At 36.4% G+C, this 20,456-nt stretch overlaps 1 protein-coding gene across 6 annotated transcripts in view; it reads left to right on the forward strand.

The window, feature by feature from the left end:
- LOC131035868 (sterol 3-beta-glucosyltransferase UGT80B1) overlaps nt 1-20,456 on the forward strand; it is a 182,506-nt gene that overhangs the window by 65,421 nt on the left and 96,629 nt on the right. For 5 of the 6 annotated variants that reach the window (XM_057967618.2, XM_057967620.2, XM_057967621.2 and 2 more), the window contains exon 5: nt 11,370-11,481. In XM_057967618.2, the coding sequence (XP_057823601.1) occupies nt 11,370-11,481 (112 nt within the window). Of the gene's footprint in view, nt 1-350; nt 633-11,369; nt 11,482-20,456 lie in introns of those variants that run through there. The other variant, XM_057967622.2, reaches the window with a different exon arrangement.

Here is a 20,456-nt window from a genome sequence, read left to right on the forward strand (position 1 = left end):
CGAATTTGGAGAGCTAATTGGAGGTGCGAAATCTGGTTTGCTTGGAGCGAATTTATTTCAAGTGTTGGAGACTAGAGGGAAGTGGAGTTGATTCTTTTGAAGGCTAAAGGAGGCGCATTTTATCCAAGAGAGAACTTTGATCTACAATTTTGCCTAGCAAAATCCATTTTTTTACATCATTTCTTAGAGTTTAATACTCAAGAGGAGGTATGGCAAAATCATCTAGCATCCTTGTTCAAGGTTTGATTTTTGGGCACTTTTTTTAGAAAAGTCTAAGTATTGCATGGTTAATTAGGAAATGATAACTCTAGATTTATCATGAGGTTTCCTAGTTAAAATCTTAAATCTTCCTTTTAAGTTTAATTTCTAGACTTCAAGATATATTACTAATCTTGAAATGTTGTGTAGGTATCATGATGGTGACTCCAAAGCCCAGGGGATCTACAAGTCGGCAAGTTCTCATCAAAGAAGATCCGGTCCAGGACAAAGATGATCTCCTCCTGCTCAGTATCATCAAAGAAGATCAAGCAAGGATAAGGGCGACCTCCTCCAGTCTAGCATCGACAAGGACGGCCTTCTTCGGTCAAGTATCATCAGGAATGACTTCTTCCAATCCAGCATTCCAAGGCGAGGTACATCATCATCCTGCACATCAAAGACAAAGTAAGTCAGAGCAAGGGTTTGTTGAAGGAGCAGATAGTTCCAGAAGAGTTAATTAAAGCTAGCTTCTCAGCAACGTCAAGTTGAATATCCACCAAATTACGAGTGTCAGACGAGGTGGCATCCCAGTCATCACTTCTCCAGTCGGGTTGGTCCACCTCAGCATGTCCAGATTCAATGTACCTAACTCATGGAAGGTGGCACAAACTTCTATGTACCTACCCCAACTATCTATTGGTCGAATTTTCCAGAGAAGACATGTGTCCTAAGGATGTAATTTTATCATTGGTCAAGGATTAAATGTTATGTAATGGTTGTAACAAACCCTAATTAGGGTTTTCATTGTTGAATCTTGGCCATTGATCTCAAATTGATCTTAGCCATTGAATTGTTTTAAGGGCACTATATAAGCCCCGACTCTTCATTTTGTAAAGGGAGTTAGAAAGAAGATAGATAGAGAATAGTTAGGAGGTGAATAGTCAATTGATAGAATAGCAATTAGAGTAGGGTAGAGAGAGAAGGCAAAGATTGTTGCCAAGATGTTGTTGTAAAAGACTTGTAAAACTTCATTGAAGAAATGGTGAAATTTATGGGTCGATTCGACAATTTGCATGGTCTCTATACTTCTCATATTTGATTTCAGGTTATTAAATGAGTGGAAGAAATGTGTTTGATTGATGGTGAAATTCGTATGTCCATACTACTAGCAGTTTGTTGATTGCAGACTTGCCTTGTGTAGTCAACTGGAATCATTCAGCTTAAGCTTAACTTCAATTATCGCTTCTTCATTGATATGCATCAGCTTGATGGTGTCTATTGCCTGTAGTGATGATTTGAACATCATAAAGATTTCCTTCGAAGATCGCACTAACCTTGTGGAGATGGTCCCGGGATGTCAAAACAAGACTTAGTTAGAATTTCATCAAAGATCATTCATTGCTCTTACATTCTTAGTATCAGAATTAGATCCTTTCCTCGCCCTTGTCCTTTTTTCCTTTTTTCAAGTCAAAGCTAGTAAAATCCTGTGTTCCAGCAATATTAAAAGCAAATTAGACGTTTAATCATCAAGTGTAAGTCCCCTTGTGATTCCAGCAAATCACATCATACCACAGAGAGCTTATCCACACGTAGAGATCCTACAACGAAGAACCTTGAAGTCACCCTGATCGATCCTTTTCGCGATATCTTCAGCATTCAGAGGCTTTATTCAAGAGAGGATAAGGTACCCTTTAGGTATTTTATTCTGTGTTTGATAGTGTACAAAAAACACGTCAACAGTAATCTCTGTATACGATTACACTATGGTAATCCTTGACTCCTATCTTAGATCACGTGGTAATCCTTTGACTCCTGTCCTTAGATCACTTAGAAACCTTTGAAGATCCTGTTCTACAGTCTCCTTCTCCACTGGTTTATCAGCCATTGAAGAAACAAGCTAAGCTTAGCAAAATCTGCAACAAGAATAATCCGAAACGGAGCCAAATTCATGCACAAGCAAAACCACATTCAAAAACATAATTCGGGCATTGAAATGCCACTCCCAAGGAAAGGAAACTTTACTTTTTCCATGTGTCACCAGACTTCTACAACTTCGAAAGAAACTTGTCATTTCTTAAAACTTAAAAAAAACCATTAATTGCCAAAAAGACAAGTCATGTGAAGTTTCCTAAATCCCCACACCAAAAGGAGGGAAAATATTGAAATTCAAATATATCTGGCATTTAACTAGTATTATAATCCCAACCAAATCATTAAATTCATTATTATTTCCCAAACTGTCAACTAATCCTAATTTGCTATTTTGGAACTGCTTACATACTACTTTTAGTAAGTCGCTATTTTTAGAAAAAATTGAAAAAGAAACATGCCATTGTTTGTACTTCTCACACAACACCACACTATACTAAATCATGGCAAATGCACCTTTAATCTCTTTTGCAACTAACAATAATAACTGTTTCTAATATCATATCAAGAATTTTGAAGTTTGATGCTTTTTTGAACAATAAAATCAGAAGTCCAAATTATTGTTGTTAATATTAACTGTTATATAACTTATATAAGTCATATCATTAACTGTGAATCTGAATCATGATATGTCACTGCTGTTATAATGTTGTCATCTTATATTGTTGTTATGATATATTTTACACTCTTTTTTTTAATGTGTCATGAACAAAGCAACGGGACTCGGACTCGGCAAGGCCGACCCAGACTTGGACTCGGGACTCGGAGTCAGACTTGGTTGGACTCTGGAAAGTGAAAAACTCAAGAAATTTAGAGATTTTTAAAGATTTAAAATTTGTTTCATTCACCCTTTATTGAATACACCTTGAAGACACAATAACATCATCAAACTCTGCTCATTTGATTACATACACAAGTATACATCAATCACATAAGCATAAACGCAAATTGTAGCTGAAGGAAATAACAAACATAGATATATAAATATTGTCAAATGTATACAATATTACAAAACTCATGGAATAAAAAATCCATGTCATCATATGATCATCATCAAATGTTCCATACAAATACCAAAGGTAATACAACTACAAGCCTATGGCTCAGAGGAGCCTGCAACCTCCGGCCCCAACCCCTTGCGAAGGCGTCTAAGGTAGGTCCTGGATGATTTGACAACCATAGCTGCTCCCCATGACACCATGCCATGCTCACCAACATCAGGAACATCTGTGTCACTATCTGCCTCTGAATTTCCTGTCTCTGCTCGTGCTCTCCGCTCCTCCTCTGCCATGGCTACAGTCTCAACCTCTATATCTACCTGGTCGATCCAATTAGTGTCAAACTCAGAGGTTAAATTTTCCCTACTTCTATCGACGCAATTTCCCCCCATATTTTTTGACGGAGGTTTGGGGTCAAGGGGCATCGCCCCTTGCGGAGTCAAGGGGCAGCACCAAAAAGACTTTTATTATTTAATAAAGGTGTCGGGTGTTATTTTTCTATTGGCTGACATGTTGTAACCCTAATTTTTCTCATTCTCAGCCGGAGGTTGTAGTGAACAAAGACGAGATCATTCATTTAAAAAAAACTTTTTAAAATGTTTTTTTTTGTCATTTTATTTGACCCAGCCAACGGCCGAGTTTCAAGCACTGGACTCGCCGAGTTTGGCGATTTTAGGCCAAACTTGCCACAACTCGGCGAGTCTGGCAATTTTGCTTCCTGGACTTGGCCGAGTCCGTGTCCGAGCTCAGCAGACTCGGGAGGCATGACTCTGACCCGGACTCGCCGAGTTTGGGCAAGTTTGGGCGATTCTTGTTTCTTTGGTTATGAATGATTTTTTTAAAAACATTATTTAAAATTGAGGTCTTCAATAGGAGATGCCTGGCTGTCTCTAAGACAATAAGAGATGTTTGAGGCATCCTTGGCAACATCAGGGACAGGTAGATGTCCCCTATGAGTTTCCTACTATCCCCGATTCCAGGGATGTGTTTCGGGATGTTTCTGCATTTTCTCAGTTGGGGAGGGATGGCTAGGGGACATCCATAAAGTCCCCCCGTCCCTGAGATGCCTCATGGGACGAGGACAATAGTTTGACGGGTGGGGATGCGTCCCCGTGTAACATAGATTTTTATATTTTTTTCATGTACAAACCCAATCCTTGAATCTTTGAACTGAACTAGCAAACCCAAACTATAACCTAAACTAGGATTGGTATCATAGTTGTAGTGTATACATTGAAATACTAATGTAACACAATGTGATTGCCTAAAAATGTTATTACAGTACACTAGATGGCTTGTTTCATGAATCTTGCTCCAAATGTTTTCCAAAAAATATAAGTACTCGTAAATTCAAGCAACTAATAGTGAAGTTTTGTGTCCTAGCATGTTTTATTGGACATCAATGTTAGACAAAGTGATTGCCTTTAAATGTTAGTATGACATACTAATGAACAATGTTAGTATGACATACTAATGAACTTGTCTAGAAAATCTTAATGCCACCCTTGCTTTTGTTAATTTTCAGACCATAGTAAGCAGACGCTGCACTTGGAAAAGTAAACTCTAAAACGGTAAGAAAATTAAACTTGATAAATCCTATCCAAATTTCTGATTCGCAATACAAGAATCTACAAACAAAATTGAAAAGTGAAATGAATCCTTTTATAGTCCTTGATATCGAGCAATTTGATTTTGGGTCTATAGATGGCTTATAATGTATGGGACGATCTTGTACTCCATGTAAGAGGCATTTAATTGTTCTACAAATGAGGCATACATACCCTGCAAGATTTGAACTTGTGACCTCTCTTTCAAGATTACAAGCTCTCCACCATTAGGTCAACTTAGAAGTACGTAGTATTGAACTCTCAAACCTATGATTGTCTTCTCATTAGAATTGAAGGGAAATACACTTTGCTAGCTCAAAAATGGAATAGAAAAAAGAAGAAATCAGTCACACCCTTGCCTTTTATAGATGAAATACAATGAAATGGAAGATTTTTAATAGTCTGCAAGACTAGGCATTCTAAGGGACCGAGATCCATATCCTTAAGTTATCTTTGAACTTCTTTCAATGTTGGATCTTCTAATATGGATCTTGACCAAGAAGCTAGTTGTCTTGTTGATCATTGCCTCCTCAAATAGTTTGTGAAGGCTGCTAACTTTCAATTTTTTTTCATATTGTGTACAAATATCTTCATAAGTTGCACATTCTATCATGAAGTGCCATTTTTTCTCCCCCACCCCCTTACTCTAGAAAATGCAAGCTATCCTTCCCAAACTTCCTTGGGTATAGTCTATTTCTTGGTCTCACATCTTAGATGATGTGACCAGGTCCTCAACTATGCAATGAACAATCTTGCTTTTCCCTTAATAGTTGCTCCTAGATTTGTTTTTTTCCTCTTGTTCCCAAGTTGGGTTAAACTCTTTGATGTAGTAAGCTTTCTTTTGTCCAATCTGCTTTGTCCACTTGGCGTTCTTGGATTTTTTTTACCACATATTGTTTTATTTCTCCATTGTTGTTAGGACACATGCAAAATGATGTCCCACTCGCTCAATCACTCATGCCACTTGCTCAATCACTCATGAAGATGAGGAACTGGAAGTGTGCCTTATCTTGCATGAGTCAAATTGCCTAAAAAATGGAAGTTCCCAAATTACATACTTAAGCTGAAAAGAGGACTATAGCTAAAGATGGCAAATTGCTAAAACTAAAATAGCAAAATAACTGAACTTAGACTTCTAAATCTGAAACAACAATACAACTAGCTTGGAGTTCTCCTAAAATTGCTCTTCCACACTTCCAAACTTCAGAAAATCACTAGATGATCAATATCAAACTCTTAGCAACTCAAAATACTACAAAAATCTTCATCTTGATGATAAGCTTGGAAAAATACTCCACTTGTAGGTGTAGATGTAACTTTTGGATGAAACTATCAAACCTGCTAGGAGGTTTTTGTCCTTGAAACTAGTGTTTTCAAGAGGATTTTCATCCTCAACAAAATGGGAGAAGAACACAGGTTCTCTTTGCAGCAATTCAATATCAAATCATGTCTAATCTCAACAATTAGCTTTCAACCTCCTTTTATAATATTTTGGAGGGAAAATAATAATAATAAAATGATGATCTCCCTTTTTCCTTTGCAAACTCTTTTTTCAAAATAAATAATTCATTATGTGCAAAAGACCCCCTTGTGCCTAGGTGTCCCTTTGTAGGCACAACTCAAAACACTTTTAAATAAATAATTATACCTTAGTTGCCTTTTTAATATTCCTTTTTAAGGACAACTTAAATAATAATTAATTAATTAAATTAATCACCCAAGTTACATAAAGCATCAAAATGGCACAAATATGAAAATTTGATTATACCAATATGTCAATGAGGACTTAGGATAATGAACCAAAGCAACTTGATGATTGTCTAAACATAACATGCTTCTCCAAGAAGTTTGGAGAGCTCCCAAAAGGTTGGAATTGCATTTTGAAAGCAATATAAGGCTCAACAAGATCATTTGAACCCACTTCCATGAACAACAACATTGCTTGACTAATCTTGTGCCCTCCAAGAACTTTGGAGTTTTCCTTTGTTCACCAATTACCTTACGAAAATACTTGGGAAATAGACCAATTGTTCACAAACCAATTATGCTTATAAAGGGGACATTACATAAAAACGGGGAGTATCTCTTGCATCATGCAATATACACTTAAAATCCGGATGGTAATAGGAAATCATATGGAGAACACCTTGATAGTAAAAGAATAAAATAAAATGGTTAATAGGACTAGATCCATAAAACAAAATAACTAAGACTAAGCTCTCGAGGCATTACATTGTTTGGCTTCTATGTTCAGTAATACTAATTTCCCATACGCCTATCCTCAATCTTTTAGAGCAAGCTGCCTCTTGTAGATGCTGTCTTCTTTAATTGTTGCTCTAATATTTGGATAGACTTTCAAATAGTTTGGTCTACTCCCTCATCAAGTTGTCTCCTTTTCCCACCTTTGTTTGGATTGATGATATTAATTCCTTCTAGAAAGATGTGAATCATCAGATCTTTCTTCTACTTCATGATGACACCTTTCCTCTTACTATTGTAAGATTGTTGTAATTTATGGTCACACTTTGCATGAAGGAGTTACAATACATTGTAATGGTTGGCAAGAAATTAGGGAAATTGATCGAATATTCTGTCACCTTATTTTGTTACTTCCAAACTTTTCTAGATAGAATCGTGCAATACATGATTTCTTTTTGATTTTTCTCTAACATGTTCATGTACATATAGGTTTCAAACTCTTGAAGTCTCTTGTGAGATTGCCTTTCCTTTTTTAGATTGCTTAAATTTTTTTAAGAAGGCAAATTTAATGCAAACTTATGTTACAAAATATATCCAATGAGTCTACAAAATGCTGGGGAAGCATGTTTTATTAGATTTGAATACACACAGTACAAAATTATATTTCATGTGGATACAATATCTAGTCAATAACTATTATAAATTTATGATGATTGCCTTAAATATAATCATCATCATAAATTACATATCTAAGCAAGTTACAAATTACAACATTCTACAATTTTCTTTTCTGCACATATCTTGGAATATGAGTTTAGCCATGCTTGATTTATAAACATCTACTTCAAGGATGACAATGACCTAGAAATGCTTTGCAGCACTAAAATTAGTTGCAAACCTTGTGACACTTACTTGCACAAGCCCCTTTGGTATGATCTCTCATCAAGTTGAGAATCCAAAGGTGATTATGAATGTATTTTGTTAGAGCCATCAATTGACAAAAATAAAATAAAATCTCACTGTTTAAAGTTGCCAAACGAATGATAAGGGTGTGGTTCTTTCCATCCATCCCCACTCATTTGAAAGAATAGTGCATCCAAAATTTTGCCACTACCTCTTTTGTTTATTGAGAATTATTTTTGCATCTTCAACAACATGCTGGAGCAACATGCCACTTCAGTCTTTTGGAGAGGGTGCCTTGTACCCTTTACCTACAATTGTCAATGTTGTCACCAAATTGTCCTAACACGAACTCTTTGCCACATTGAAGGTAAGGTGGTTGTAAAACCAGAAATTCACACATGCTCTATTTGCTTCTGTAATGTCCCCACTTTGAAATAAAATTTAATAATAAATGATAATAATAAAATTAAAATATTTAAAATTAAATTAAAATATAAAATAATATAATTAAATATGATTAATTAAAAATTAATTAAGTTAATGAAAAGTCAAAAGACATGAAAGGAAAAGTTGTGATTCCCTCAACAATGAGATATAAAAGGGAGAAGAGAACCTCATATGAGAGGGGGGATAATTTGGAAATGAGAAGTGCAGATCTAATTTAAATAATAAGTGCAGATCTGATTATGAGAGGTTGTGTCCCTTCAAAGGGCAGAAATAATGAAGACTTGCACTCTATCAAAGGGAATGGTGAAAGGGTGTGTCTCTTGCCAAAGGGCATACATGATGAAGAGGTGTGACCTCTCCCTCACATTGAGAGATATAAAGGAAAGGAATCAAAAGCATCTAGTAAGAACATCACCATGGATCAGATCAGATCAAAACTGTTATTAAGTTACAGGCAGTAACATCCTTGTTCTTGGTGGTATGCATGGGATGTGTTTAATAAGTATGCTTAATATATGAAGCCCAATAATGTTCTTATGCGGAATTGATAGTAATATTAATATGGACTGCAATATGTATGACAGTCATACGCAATTTCATATATATATTCATAATACATAAGAAATATTTATACTTATAGTCTAAATCATGTTATTACTGTTTGTATTTAAGAAGATGGGAATGAGATGTTCCAAAGAGGGGCAGTCTAAATCCAAGCAATAGGTAAGTCCCAAGATAGGGTGGGGATCAGCGACCCATAAGCCTTGAGGGTATAGACCCAAGATAGGTAAGGGCTTGGATCTGCAAAATTTTAAGGGAACCTATTGTAGTTGGTCTCTAAGCGCTTTGGTAACATACGTAAACCCTTCTCCCTTAAAACTGAAGTAGTAGCAAGGTCTGATATCTATATTAAGAACTATGAATAATGAAATTAATCATCTAATGAGGAAAATATATAAGCACTTGATAATAACTAATTGAAGAATATCAATCAATTTTATTATATTGAAATAGATCAGGTAGGGACATTACAGCTTCCTGGTCATCTCCTTGTCCTGTGCTATACTTTGTAACAAATGTTGTGCTCTAGGTACGTTTCTAGGTATTAAAAAGCCTTATGTTTATATTCTTTGCTCAAATTGGATGAGGTGGATGTGCTTTGTTTATGTGAACCACGACAAGAACTCACAATGTCTGCCATCTCTTCTTCTATTCCTACTTGCATGTTAGGATTGCTGGTATCTACTGTGGTTGCTTGTGTCCTTGCCCTTTCTAGTTTCTTGTCATCCTTGCATTTAATTTTTTCTCTTCTTTAGCATTTGGACATGCCTTGGTGTCACGATTAGGAATGGCTGCAATGTGATATTGGAGGCAATTCATGCTTCCATTAAGTTTATTTGCCCATATGATGCAAATTGGCATAATTGCAAGTGGGTTCTTTGCTTCTAGTGGGATAACTTCCAGGAAATGATGCTGAGCCTAATGCCATCGTATTCAACCTAGAGCATGCTTAAATACCAAAAAAACACCAATTGCATATCAATGCGGCATGCCATTAATTAATATCTTCAAAAAACCACTTTTTCGAATTGAAAGTGTCAAACCTTCATTTAAGGAGAAAAACACTGATTTCATTGAAAAAACAGTACAAAACAGTACAAAACAGCAATAATTTAAAAAAAATTTGAACTCATTGCAAGTAGATTGTAATTTACATGCTTGAAAAAATTGAATTAACATGCTACACATAAATTACCTCCTTGGAAAAAAAGGATAAAAAAAAAAAATCTAACAGAAATTTGTCAAATCTGTCCTTCAAATCCACTGAAAATCCTTTCAACTTGCTCTCAAGGATATTTTTTTTCTGGGTGAGAATTAACTATGGTGTGTGGAGTTAAATAGCAAAAACAAAGTGTAAAAAATGCCTCAAAACTGTGGTGGCATGCCCATTCCATGTTCCCGAGAGTTTCTGCATCAAATTCACCAAAACTTGGTGAGTACTTGCTGCCTCTGTGAAAACTCACCATGAAACTTGCCTATCTGGCTCCCATGAGTAAATTTCTATAGTACTCTTTAATAAATTCTACACTACTAGAGAACATCAATTGCAATAACTGAAGTAATTGTACGACACAGAATATAGAATAATTAAATCTTGTATTTGTAGTGTTTGATAAATTTTGCTTGATATGGAGGGGACCTGGTATACAATGCTTCTACCCTGACATAAGACTTGTTACTTGAATGATAGGACTTAAGGATACTAGTTAACAGAACTGCCAAAATCTGAACCTCAAGTCATTACATTACTAACTAATGCCAACAAGGATTAACATAAAAATGATGGCTTAAACAAAATGTTATTTATTTCAAAGGTCTACAATGTTGATGCCAGCAAATTTTAAATGGCATATCATGACACAAAGCTTGATTGATGGCACTGAGGCAGGCTGGTTTCAGAACAGAGAGCATATAATTAAAGGGGAAGTTTTGGAGGAATATACTTTGAGGTCATGAGCAAGGGTCAGACATATAAATAAAGATCTCCGATTTTAATTTTACCAATAAATGCTACACAGAGAAAAATTCTGACAGTTAATTGTATTTGATAAGAAAGTGTTGACTTGCTGAATTATGTGCAAGTTCAACCAGTTGCCCATGATCATACCAAGGGCCCTAAAAAGCTAAGATGGTGCTAGGCTGCTAACTATGATTCCGATGGATGTAAGAAATTTTAGTTTGAACTGTATTTAATGCTATGGTGATGCTACTTTCAAATGTCTCAATCTTTTTTTCTTAGCTGTACACATGGTGTATAGCTCAGTATTAACATGTGTGATAAATATCCTGATTATTATTGAAGTTGTGAGTTTGTTTTGGGTTTCAAATGTGATAGATAATTAGAATTTTTGTGGTTTTTCTTTTATGGAGTCAATATGCATATTTTGTTTAAATAGACAATAATATTATGCATGCAATAGTTACTTTTGGTTCTCTGCTTCCATGATTACAAAAAATGGGCACTTATTAAAGTCATAACTGATTTGAACAGTAAGTATTTTGACATTCAAATTGATCTGTATTGTAGGAGTACGGACACCATGTTCGACTGGCAACACATGCTAATTTTCGTTCATTTGTAACTACCTCTGGGATTGAATTCTACCCTCTGGGAGGAGATCCAAGGGCTTTAGCAGAATGTAAGAGTTTTAAGTATAGTCGGTTTTCTTTCCTGTAACAATCAGAGAAACATTTTATTTATGTTTTATAATTATCATGTATTTTTCTGGTTTATAAGGAAATGAATTTCCTCCTTTCTTTCAGTTACGATGTTTGGTTCCTTGTGTTCTGTGATTAATTACGGTGGATTTTCTCTATTACTTCTCTTGCTCATGGATCACAACCCAATTCATTACACTTGAGAAGGGACTGAAAATTTTCTGTCAGTGGATGTGAAATCTAATAGACACCTTCCTATAAAGAGAACCTCATCCAACACAGGAATCTCAATAGACATTATAAACAAAAGTAAACTCACAATAATACATAGGCCTTGGGAGGGTATGCATTCCATCCATTATCATCTCTATGTGTAGCTAATTTGAGAACTGTATCCCAAACCAGAGATTTAACACATCAAAGAGGTTGCAATTCATGTGTCTTGATAAGGATGAGTAAGGTATGAGTTCTGTGGCCCCTGTATTCACAAAATTCATCCATAAGTGAAATGTCCCTAAATAGGAAAATAGCAAAATAACAATATTTTCCACAAATGACACAAATGTTCAATTCTGGACTGGCTTTAATAGATTCAATTCTGACGTTAAGTTTGCTACAGATATTGTATGTATGTCTTTCAAACTTGTATATAAAATTGTGGCAGAACCAGAATTATTACAATTGTCTGCAATCTCGGACCAGTATTGTATATTGAGCAAATCCTTTCACAAGCCTTAAAATACAGAACATACCACATGCTCTTTTTGTACAGGTGTGACATTTGATGGGCAATTTCCTCTTCTGTATGGCTTTTGAGACTGAGGATATATGAATTCGCTTCAGCGTTGGGAGGCACTTCAGCAAATTCTCTACAAAAGATTTCTGCAGCTATGGAAATAGATCACACCTGGACTGAAGAAGAAGTCTGACATCCTTGAAAAGTGAGCAGGGTCTATATGCATTCATCAATTTGTGAACATGATGGAGGAAATTGAGGTAGATTTTGTTTGGCTCTAGATTTTCACTGAAAACATGCCACATCAACAATACCATTATGAACGAAACCCATTAAGCCATTTTGTTCCAACCTTATTAAAACTTTTAATTTAATTGTTTCCACAACTATGCTGGCGAAAATTGAATTTTTAGTATCTTCTTTTCCAGAACATATTTTGACCTGGAAACTGACCACATGGTTTATAACGAATCCATAAAACTTCTCATAAAACCATTTCACTTCAGCTATTGCAGAACTCTTCTTTTAATTGTTTCCATAAATTATCCAGTGAAAACTTGAACTTTTAATATCTCATAGACCAAAAGGCTTCTTGATCTGAAAACTTGCCATATTGGGTGAAATACTACCACAAACATTTCCACAAAATTATTTTATACCAGCTCTTATAGATTCCAATTTTAATTGTTTCCATAATTTGCCGCATTGGGTGGCTGCTCCCAAGACTTTGATTGAAATGAAGGACCCTTCTTCAAGCAGGCATATTTTTTAACATGAAAACAATCAACCATGAAACTCTAGAGATGGATGAAGATAATGAAAAACTTATAAAACATGTGTTTTGGTAAAAATCTGATCGAATTAAAGAAATGATCGAAAGATCATTTAAAGAATTACAAAACGATGTTTCTATATAGAAACAATCGTAAACTAAAGAAAATTAGAAACTATCTAATATTTACAATAAATTACATCATTGACCATTAATAATAAATAATTAAGATATTATTCTAATACCCTCCCTTAATGGTCAATCTATCAACTACACCAAGTTGCCCCCTAAATTTTACAAACTTGTTCGGGCTCAGAGACTTGGTGAGGATATTTACTGTTTGATCCATCATCGGAACATGCAGCCACTGAATTGATCCGTCATCAACCAGCTTCGAATGAAGTGACAATGAAGTTCAACATGCTTGGTTCTTTTGTGGAAGACCGGATTCTTGGCTAGTTTGAGCACTCTTTGATTGTCACTAAAAAGGAGAGTAGGATCTGCATGTCTGAAAGCATCATTCGAAGCCAAATTGCCTCACAAGCTGCCTTAACTGTTCCTCGATACTCTACTTCTATCGAGGAAAGAGCCACTGCTTGCTGCTTCTTGCTAGTCCATGTGATTGCACCAGATTCCAAACTGAAAACGTACCCAGAAGTTGATTTTCTGTCATCAACGAAACTTGCCCAACCCGAGTCTTTAAAACCAATGAGTCTAGGATCGTGACTTCTGCTATACAGAAGACCAAAATTAGAAGTGCCCTTCACATAACGCAACACATGCTTTGTTGCTACCCAATGATCAGCCTTGGGGGCTGTCATGAAGTGTGAAATGTAGCTCACCGCAAAACTGAGATCAGGCCTAGTAGCAATAAGGTAGATGAGGCTGCCCACCAGTTGCTTGCATGCTGATTCATTCACCATAGGTTAATCTGATTTGGCTGTTAGCGTCAACCCTTCCTCCATAGGTGTGGATGCAGGTTTGCAGTCTTGCATTTGAAACTTGTCTAGCAAATTGCGGGTATACTTTGACTGAGAGATGAAGATACTACCTTAAGTCTGCCAAACTTCAACACCTAAGCAATAGTGCAGAAGTCCCAAGTCTGTCATGTCAAAGGATTGGCACAAACTTTGTTTGATTTGATCGATCAAAATTCAAAAGTGCTAAACTACCAGTGATAATGAGGTCATCAACATAGACAACAAGAATAAGGATCATCACCCAGTGTTTTTGACATATAGATTAGAATTAGATGGACACCTCTGAAAGCCATTATCTATGAGGTACTTTTCAATTTTGATGTACCAAGCCCGAGGAGCCTGTTTCATGCCATAGAGTGCTTTCACCAGTCTGTACACCGGGTGTTCTTTTCCAGCAACCTTAAACCCTGGAGGCTGCGTCATGTAGACCTCTTCTTGCAACTCACCGTTGAGGAATGCACTCTTAACATCCATCTGATGGACTTTCCAACCAAACTGAGTTGCTAAGGCAAGGACAAGTCGAATGGTACTCATCTTGGCCGTAGGAGCAAAAGTCTCCTCATAGTCAATGCTTTGTATGAGAACCCTGTAGCAATGAGACCAACTTTGTAATTGTCAAAGGTTCCATCAGCTTTGTACGTAACTTTATACACCCATTTGCAGCTAATGGGCTTCTTCCCTGGTGGAAAATCAAAGAGGACCCAAGTGTTATTCTTCAGAAGACTATGGTGTTCAGCTTCCATAGCCTTTTCCCACTCAAGAATTCCTTTGGCTTCAGAATTTGAATATGTCTGAGGCTCAAAAATACTATGAATGTTGGCCATGAGAGCAAAGTTGATTGTATTTTGCTGCTTGCTCTTATTTCTGGAAGATCTACACTTGATGAGCTCATCAGGTCGAAGATCACTTATGGTCTTAGCCCACCATTTAGGTTGGAGAGTAGAAGAACCAACATCAAATGCAGGAGGAATGATTGGAATTGGAGCTGGAACAGGATCTGAAATAGGTGGCAGATTAGCACCATCCAGAGGAAATTCAGGTAGTGCATCATCAAATTTAGAGTTTGCATCATCCCTCCCATTAGGTGAACCAAATGGAAGACAAACACCCAAATCAGTAGCCTTCAAAGGCTAATCCTCAGAATTTTGCTCAAATGAGGAAAGCTGAAAAGGTCTTTGTTCTTCATCAAAGACAACATCACGATTGAAGATAAGATGATCAGTGTCTACATCAATCAGCCTGTAAGCCATGTGGTTGTCATTGTACCCTTTGAGCATAAGTTTTTGACTTTTGGAATCCAACTTGGAGTGCTTAACATCTGGAATCCAAACATATGCTAAAAAGCCAACAACTTCCAGATGACTAATCCTAGGTTTGCGAGCAGTCTAGGCTTACTCAGGAGTCTTTGCCTTAACAACCTGTGTGGGAGATCGATTCAGGAGATAGATTGCAATGTAAATTGCTTTTGCCCAGTATTTCTTGGGAACATTCCTGTGTTCCAACATTGACCTAGCCATTCCAGTTATAGTGCGGTTATGACGTTCAACAACGCCGTTCTACTGAGGAGTGTAAAGTGTGGTTAATTGGCGTTTGATGCCGTGTGTATCACAGAAGTTGGAGAAAGTGGTATAACAAAACTCCCCCCATTATTTGACCTAAGAGTGGCTATGCTACAGCCAAACTCTTTCTCTACTAAGGCCTTAAACTTCTGAAATACATTAAACACATCTGATTTTTGTCTAAGAAAGTACACCCACATTTTACATTTGAAATCATCAACAAAGAGCAAGAAATATTTGGACCTAGTAATAGAAAGTGTATTCATTGGATCACATACATCAGGGTGAACCAACTGCAATAACTTTGAGGCTCGCCATGAGTCACCATCCTTGAATGGTGCCCTGTGCTGCTTCCCAACTTGACAAGCTCCATAAATGTGGTGATTCTGAGTTTGAATCTCAAGTAAGCCAAGAATTAGATCCTCTCGAACAAGCTGAGCAAGGTAATGGATTTTCAGGTGACCATACCACTGATGCTCGAGATTGTTGATAGAAGATGATTTAGTTGCAAAGGCATGCTCGAGAGAATCATCCATATCCACAAGTTTGTATAGACCATGATTCTCGATGCCAACAGCCATAGTAGTGCGAGTCGCACGATAAAAAATCGAACACTTTTGTGAACTGAATACCACATCAAGCTGAGGAGAATGCTGCATAATCTGGCTCACTGAGAGAAGGTTTAGTTCCATACCAAGAACGTAGTATACATTGAGGAATCCTCCCACCAGATTGAATTTGAACGTTGCCCTTGCCAACAACAATATACTCTTCACTTCCTCCAAAAATGACTGAATCGGTGAAAGGTGAGAAGTCTATGAACCAATCATGTCGATGAGTGAAATGTTGAGAAGCATTGGAGTCTATGTTACCAAGCAGAAGATTTCACATGATATGCAGGACACTTTGTCATGAAATCGTAAAATGTAGATTCTTTTTGCTCTGAGTGCTTTGCGACACTGGCCTTAGGCTGAGACCCTCCCTGCTTCTGTTGTTCGGAAGCCAATCGATTCCGACACTCCTTTATCAAGTGGCCATATTTGTGATAGTAGTTACACTGCACTTTCTTCTTCTTCGAGCTATCCAGAGATTGACTGGGGCCTTTTTGTGGAGAAGACTAAGATTTGCCTTTATCCTTGTGAAAGGATTTGGTTGTGAAGGCTTGCTCGGTGGAGGATGAAGTGGCACTGCTACCAAACTTGGAAATTTCAGGTCAACATTCGTTGAAGTAATCTAGAGAGTTTCTATGAAGTGCTCATAGGATTTAGGTAGACTCTTTAGGGTTATAACTACCATATCCTCTTCCTCCATTTTCCGACCAAGTGCTTCCAGTTGATCTTGAATGTCCTTAATCTTTGTTAGATGCTCCTGTAAGGACATACACTCATCCATCATGATAGAAAATTAGTTGGTTCTTTAGGAAGAATGCACGGCTCTTAACTAATGTCTCATGGAGATCCTTCAAAATGGTCCAAATTTTTGCAGTTGTCTTGCCGGATGGCACTTGTGGCAGCTAATCATCAGTAACTGAAAGTTTGATAAGCATGACCTCTTCCCGGTTGCGCTCATCAAACTTATCCTGATCTTGTCCAGCTGTGGTAGGACGAGTCTCTTTACCCAAAACGAGATCATCTAGGCGACGATATTCGAAGATGGTCATCATCCACTGCTTTCATGTGTTGTAATTTTTGTTGTTGAATCTTTGACTGCCTTCCAACATGTTGTTGGTTAATGACGCCATCTTGCATGCTTTCCGAGGCATGAAAAACGAGAAATTTTGAATAGGCGAAAAACTGATTATACTCGAGGCACAAATCCCAATGCAAAAACATAGGCAGATTAAGGTACAAACTTTGAAAAATACGAAGTACGTTTGGCACAAATCCCAAGGTAAATTTTTTTGGCAGACCCATAAAATTCCGATGAAGACCTAGAAAAATATGGGAAAAACCCACGAAGAGTCTGGTCTTAAAATTTTTTTTGTCTAAAAACAGAGGGTTTTCAGCAAAACCCTAGCCTCAGAAACAAAAGGAACCCAAAAAATCTGAAACCCAAAACCCAGGTGGGAAAGCTGAGTCTGCAGGTCAAAACCCAAAAAAATGGGTTAAAAAACCTTAGCCGTTGGAAAATATGTGCAAAAGGGAAGCCATGAAAAACTCAAAAAAAAATTCCCGTCGAAATAGTAAAACCTGTGCAAGAAAAAAACGGCGCTAAACTCAGAAAACGATGCCTAAAATGTCCAATGTGCGGGTTGAAAGACTGAAAACACCCAAGAAAGAATGCAGATTGAAACACGAATGTGGGAGGTCACGCGCAGTTGCAGAGGAGAAAATCCCATTGTGAAACAGAAATCGAGCAAAAAACCCTGCAAAATCCACAAATTTTTCATAAACGAATCCAGTCGTGGCAGACACAGAAGCAATCGTGTAAAAAACACAGAGAATTGTGCCGTAGTTCATGGCGCGGGAAAACCACGAGCAGTAAAAAAACAAAGAAAATTTTTCCGCCCAGAAAGAAATGTTTTCTAGAAAACTTAAAAATTCCTTTCAAAATTTTTAGAAAAAACGATTTTTTTTTTCTTTTTGGCTTTGATACCATGTTTTGGTAAAAATCTGAATGAATTAAATGAAAGATCATTTAAAGAATTACAAAACGATATTCTAAACTAAAGAAAATTAGAAACTATCTAATATTTACAATAAACTACATTACTGACCATTAATAATAAATAATTAAGATATTATTCTAATAACTTGTAGGCTATCATTTTGCAACTAGAATCAACTCAATATAGGTGTTTGATGCATGATAACACTTGTCATTTCGATGTGAAAAGTTTAAATTTGGTGGTGTCAAAAGAAGGCCAACATGTTCCCTTGAGATAATCTGATCATCTTGGTCCCATCCTCAAGTGTGAGCCTTCCATAGGGCCTAGCTCCTTTACCAAGGGTATGTATAAAGTTTGCATTAACCTTTATAATGCTGCCCTTCCATTTCTCATGGAAAATGTTTCATTTTCATTGGTGACTTCTACTTATACTAGCGTGTCAAACAACTTTGTAAATTTGTGTAAAGGAATTTTTTTGTTAAATGGGCTTTTGGCATATGTTTCCAACAACTTGAAAGGGCAATCTGATTGAATGATTCCAGTTGAACTTTTTGTGATTGTGGTTGGGGTTTTCTTGTGCTTTGCTGATTCCTCCAGAATTGCCTCAATTTCATCACCCAAATCAAGCTCATCATTGCAACTGAATGAATCCATCTTGAACTTGAAAAGAGATTCAACAAATACTAACAATATTAGTATAAAAATTAACAAACTTTTCAATACATCTCAGATTTAGAAAAAGATTCTGCTTGTAAAAAACAATAGAATTTGAGTGCCAAAAACAATAAAAAAGTTTGATGTCCACAATCAGGAACCCTAGGATAATATGCATTTTTTTTGTATTTTTCTGATTATAAAAGACTGAAAATAAATGATGGAAACAAACTAAACCCTACTTAATGCAGATTTGGAAACATTAGATTAGAAAATTATTTTAGAAACCCTAGCAAATTTAGGGTTAATGCTAGATCAGATCATTAAATGACAATGGTAATTAATAAAAAGCCCTAGAAATCCCAAATCAATTGAAAATAATAGGTTGGTTTGTTAGCAGCATTTAATATGAATAAACAACATTTATGACAACAAATAAAGGTTTGAAATAATTTGCCAATTTGGCAGCCCACAACAATGCAATGAACGATAATTTTGCGATTGATTCCAAGATATGGCAAGGAACAGCAGCAATAAATTAATATTCAATCAGGCAACAACTTCCACTCGTAGGTTGTCATACAGCCTGTATGGTGAGCTAAAATGTGGCCAAAAATGTTGCTAAGTTGCTACATGGTTTTGCAAAGTGAGATGCAGGGCTGGGAACAGCCAAAAGATCGTAAAAAAATAATCATACTCGATGAGGGCTGCAAACAGTCACAACAAACTAGGTGTAGTATGGCTGCTTGGAATTGGTATGGCAACAGCTAGGAGGCTGTATGGTGATGGTTATGACTGCCAATATGGCTGTAAAATGATATTAAACCAGGCAGCGCAACAAAACCCTTATTGCACAACAAATATGAAATGGAAACCTTAAAATATACCAAATTGTTCCAGAAACCTTGAAAAATGCTGATTTGCTAATGTAGGGCAGTTTGCTTGCCAGAATGAACCAAAATACTTGTAACAAGCACCATTGTTATCCTTGAGTAGAATTGCTACAAATGGATATGATGTTTTTCATCCCCAAACCCAAAATTGAATCCAAAAGGGTTTTTATCTTTCGGAATTTGCCAACCAAGGGTTTTTGTCCTTGAGTGTTCAAATTTGAAAATTGAATTTAATAATTAGAATAACAGATGCTTCAATTTGGGCGCTTGCCTTTCCTATATAGTCACCTCCACTTTGGACCCTTATTGTTTCACCTTTCCCTCAAAGTGCAATTAACAAAGTACTTTTTAAGTAAAGAAGTACGTAAGCCTCATAATGCCTCATTTAGAGAACCCCAACTTAAATTGCCCTTTTAAAAGATGATTGGGCTTAAATTACAATGCTATTATGAATTTATTTCCATTATCTTGTCCCTTAGCCATGGGAAATAGAAATAGGTTGAAGTGTTAAATTAATTCCTTCATTCTTTTGAAGGGGAGATGACAAACAGCTTCTTTGCAAGTTTGAGCAAGTTAAAAAATTTAGGTTTGAAAGTTGACAATTTGAACTTTGAATATGTTAAATACTGTAATTTTGCAAGATTTGAAAATTTTTAACATGATATATGTAAGTTTGTAACAGTAGGGTTGAAGGCTTGAAAAAAAACAATGAAACTTGAAATTGTGTGCAAGTATTTGACATTCCAAAACAAAA

The sequence above is a fragment of the Cryptomeria japonica genome, chromosome 8 (assembly GCF_030272615.1).
Source record: "Cryptomeria japonica chromosome 8, Sugi_1.0, whole genome shotgun sequence".
Taxonomy (NCBI): domain Eukaryota; kingdom Viridiplantae; phylum Streptophyta; class Pinopsida; order Cupressales; family Cupressaceae; genus Cryptomeria; species Cryptomeria japonica.